This window comes from Eurytemora carolleeae, unplaced genomic scaffold (assembly GCF_000591075.1).
Source record: "Eurytemora carolleeae unplaced genomic scaffold, Eaff_2.0 scaffold446, whole genome shotgun sequence".
Lineage (NCBI taxonomy): Eukaryota > Metazoa > Arthropoda > Copepoda > Calanoida > Temoridae > Eurytemora > Eurytemora carolleeae.
The window spans coordinates 191,814-195,413 of record NW_019396379.1 but is presented as its reverse complement, the minus strand read 5'-3'; the positions used below and the strand labels follow the sequence as shown (position 1 = coordinate 195,413).

Genomic DNA, 3,600 nt, shown 5'->3' with positions numbered 1-3,600 from the left:
ATGCCCATCCCTACAGTTATACCTATATGAAGTCCATCCCTACTTAAACCTATACAATGCCCATCCCTACAGTTATACCTATATGAAGTTCATCCCTACTTAAACCTATACAATGCCCATCCCTACAGTTATACCTAGACGATGCCCATCCCTACTTATACATATTTCATGCCCATCTCTACTTATACCTATATTGTCTAGGATCATCTGATGTAATTTCTTGTGATGATGCACACCATTCAACCCCTTTTTTTCTTTCTGGACCCTTTAAAGACATTCTTGCTTCCAAATTCTCAGAAATGTTGTATGGTGAATATAATGGACATCCGTAGAATTTAACACTAAAACAATTTAGTAGTATTTTTGCTCAGTTGCTGGTATTTTGAACAATTAAATAGATTTTAACCAATAGGTCTGAACCAATAATTAGAATATTTCTACCATGGCGGAATAGAATAAATAAAAAAACAATTTGATATCATTGTAATGAATTAATGGTAGTTACCTGTTGATAGATATTGCTTTAAGTGTTGGAGTAGCATCATTAGTTTCTACCACAACAAGTCGAATACTTCGAGCAACAATGCTCTAAATAAAGACATTAGTTTCTACCACAACAAGTCGAATACTTCGAGCAACAATGCTCTAAATAAAGACATTAGTTTCTACCACAACAAGTCGAATACTTCGAGCAACAATGCTCTAAATAAAGACATTAGTTTCTACCACAACAAGTCGAATACTTCGAGCAACAATGCTCTAAATAAAGACATTAGTTTCTACCACAACAAGTCGAATACTTCGAGCAACAATGCTCTAAATAAAGACATTAGTTTCTACCACAACAAGTCGAATACTTCGAGCAACAATGCTCTAAATAAAGACATTAGTTTCTACCACAACAAGTCGAATACTTCGAGCAACAATGCTCTAAATAAAGACATTAGTTTCTACCACAACAAGTCGAATACTTCGAGCAACAATGCTCTAAATAAAGACATTAGTTTCTACCACAACAAGTCGAATACTTCGAGCAACAATGCTCTAAATAAAGACATTAGTTTCTACCACAACAAGTCGAATACTTCGAGCAACAATGCTCTAAATAAAGACATTAGTTTCTACCACAACAAGTCGAATACTTCGAGCAACAATGCTCTAAATAAAGACATTAGTTTCTACCACAACAAGNCCCTTACGCTGAGTATCCTCCCTTTCCCTTATACTCCCTCACCTCCTCCTTACCTTTTTCCTGATTTATCATCATTCTTATGTTTAAAATGTACAATGTACATTGTTTTTATCTGCAATTCTCATTCGTTTATAGTAGGCCAACCAATTAAAACAACCTACTCTGGTCCAAACTACATAGTAAATTGTGATTTTTTTATTTTTATTATCTCGTGCTTTGTAGTTGAATAAAAATATGAAAAAATATGATACATGAATACCTCTTTAATCAACAACTTCTTGTCATAGCGGATGATTGCAGTTTCGCCTTTCATGAATGTATTTGTGTTTTTAGAAGTATCAATTCTTATCTGAAATATTTGAAGTTTTATCTATTTTTGTTCCTTTAAAATATGAAGTTACGAACCTTTGAAGGTCCTCGAGAAGTTTGAGGAAACCCAAGGAAAATCCTTGTTATCCTCATAATTGTTCTAAAATCTATCTGTACATATATCTCCCATCTAAACAAAAAATATAGAAAAAAAGCCTTATCTGAAGAAAAGATTATGAGTTAAAATAATGAAGTACGTATTCGTCAAAGGTTCTTTCCAAATGACCCTCCATGTAAAGATGGCATTCCCCTCAATGATATCCTATGGTATGAGTTAGATATCCATGTTTTGTTTCTTTGAACTGTTAATTTTCTTTGCGGCTTCTCTGCAAAAATGATTGACTTACACATCTGCTTATAAGAATCAATGGACAAATTTTAAGAACTGAATACTTTTCGTGTGAGGACAACAATGGTATTTTTAACATTTTTGAACAGATTAAGGTTTCAAGAGTATCGTTGTCGTGATAAGAGCATTGTCGTCTTTGCAAAGAGGGTAACTTGAGATTACGCTTACAGTCCTTTTAAAATTAGTTTTTCTATTACTTCGGTCCTGTTCTGATTGGTGCAGACCAAGCAAGGGTTTCACTTAATATATTAGCAGCAGCATGCTCCGGAGCTGAAGATAGAACCATATTGCTTTGAATTTGACAATCTGGATAAGGTATTAAGATTTGTCTCTCACAAACTGAAAAATATAAAATAAATCTGAAATATTCAGTTTTAGGATTTATAAGAGTCTGAGCTGAAACTTTATATGATTGTGGATGTCCATTTCAATGCTTGATTTCCTTTTTAGCTAATCTTAAGATTCTTAAATCATTTAGTTTTTATCCAGGAAAGTATCTAAAATTCAACCAATCATGGTGGCGTATGCAGAATCCCAAAAAGCCAATCAGAAGTCGGGAATTTAAATATTTCGCGCCATTTAATGAGAGAGCTCTCATTGGACGATATCCGGTATGGATATCAAAAAAGAGGGGAAAAGAGTGGATTAAGCATAAATCAAAAATGTCCACAGTGGATATTATTCATCAATTGTTATTAAGGCTATCCCATTCAAAAGGTTTCAGCTCTGGTCAGTGTGTCTCACTTGGCTTCTCATAAAGAGGAATATCCAATCTATGGCCTACTGAGCAAGATGTTTTTGAAGTTGGATAACCGTCTATTTGGGGTATTAAGCAGCTTGTTGTCACAAACATTGAAGAAGTCTTAAAATAGAATAATAAATTAAAGGGACTGTGAGTGTAATTTTAAGCGATCCTCAATGCAAAGTTGCATTAATCAATATTGAGGAAAATACTGTCGTTTTCAAAGCTTTAAAGTTCATTTCATTATATTTTCCTACTGCAGAAATGCGCAAGTCGCATTTGTAGAAAAGCCACAGTTAAAATTAATCAGTTTTAAAAATTAAAAACAATCTTATTCATACTTGATCAGACACAGCTATAAGGGATACAATTCAGTTTTCTCAATCCCAACACTATTTCTTGCCCCAAACTACAAAAAAATATACCCCCAATTTTTAAAAATGCCCCCAATTAAAACAAAAAAATATTTCAAATTCCACTAATTCATTTGCCCCCAACTGTAAAAAAATGCCTCCAATTAAAAAAAACATTTTCTAATACCACTAACATATTTCCCCCCATTTGGAAAAAAATGCCCCCAATTAAAAAAAACATTTTCAAATTCTCTTTACACATTTGCCTCTGATAATCTTAAAATTGCCCCAAAATATTTCAACTTGCCCACAATTTTACTCTGATTGACCCTGATATTTATAAAATTGCCTCCAGAAAATATAAAGTTGCCTCCATTAACAAATGCCCCAAACATGAAAAAATGCCCCTTTTCCCTCAAATTTGCCCATAAAAAAATTTAATTTGCATCCGGTAAAAACAAATTTTGCCCCTATTTTTAATAAATTATCATATTAAAACAATTTGCCCCCATTTTAAAAATCTGCCCCCATTTTTTTCAAATTTGTCAATTCCAAGTGGGATTGAGAAGGAATTATATAGACCCCTGAAACAATT

General features: G+C 33.1%; 1 protein-coding gene across 1 annotated transcript in view; it reads right to left on the bottom strand.

The window, feature by feature from the left end:
- The window catches only part of LOC111702048 (uncharacterized), an 8,516-nt gene extending 5,749 nt beyond the window's left edge, over positions 1–2,767 (bottom strand). Inside the window, exons 1-6 of the mRNA XM_023473573.1 lie at positions 2,655–2,767; positions 2,108–2,249; positions 1,598–1,691; positions 1,452–1,541; positions 506–588; positions 189–341 (exon numbers count right to left, since the gene is read on the bottom strand). Coding sequence (XP_023329341.1) covers positions 189–341; positions 506–588; positions 1,452–1,541; positions 1,598–1,691; positions 2,108–2,249; positions 2,655–2,763 — 671 coding nt within the window. The 5' untranslated portion in view covers positions 2,764–2,767. The remainder of the gene's footprint in view (positions 1–188; positions 342–505; positions 589–1,451; positions 1,542–1,597; positions 1,692–2,107; positions 2,250–2,654) is intronic.
- Positions 2,768–3,600: the final 833 nt, after the last annotated feature.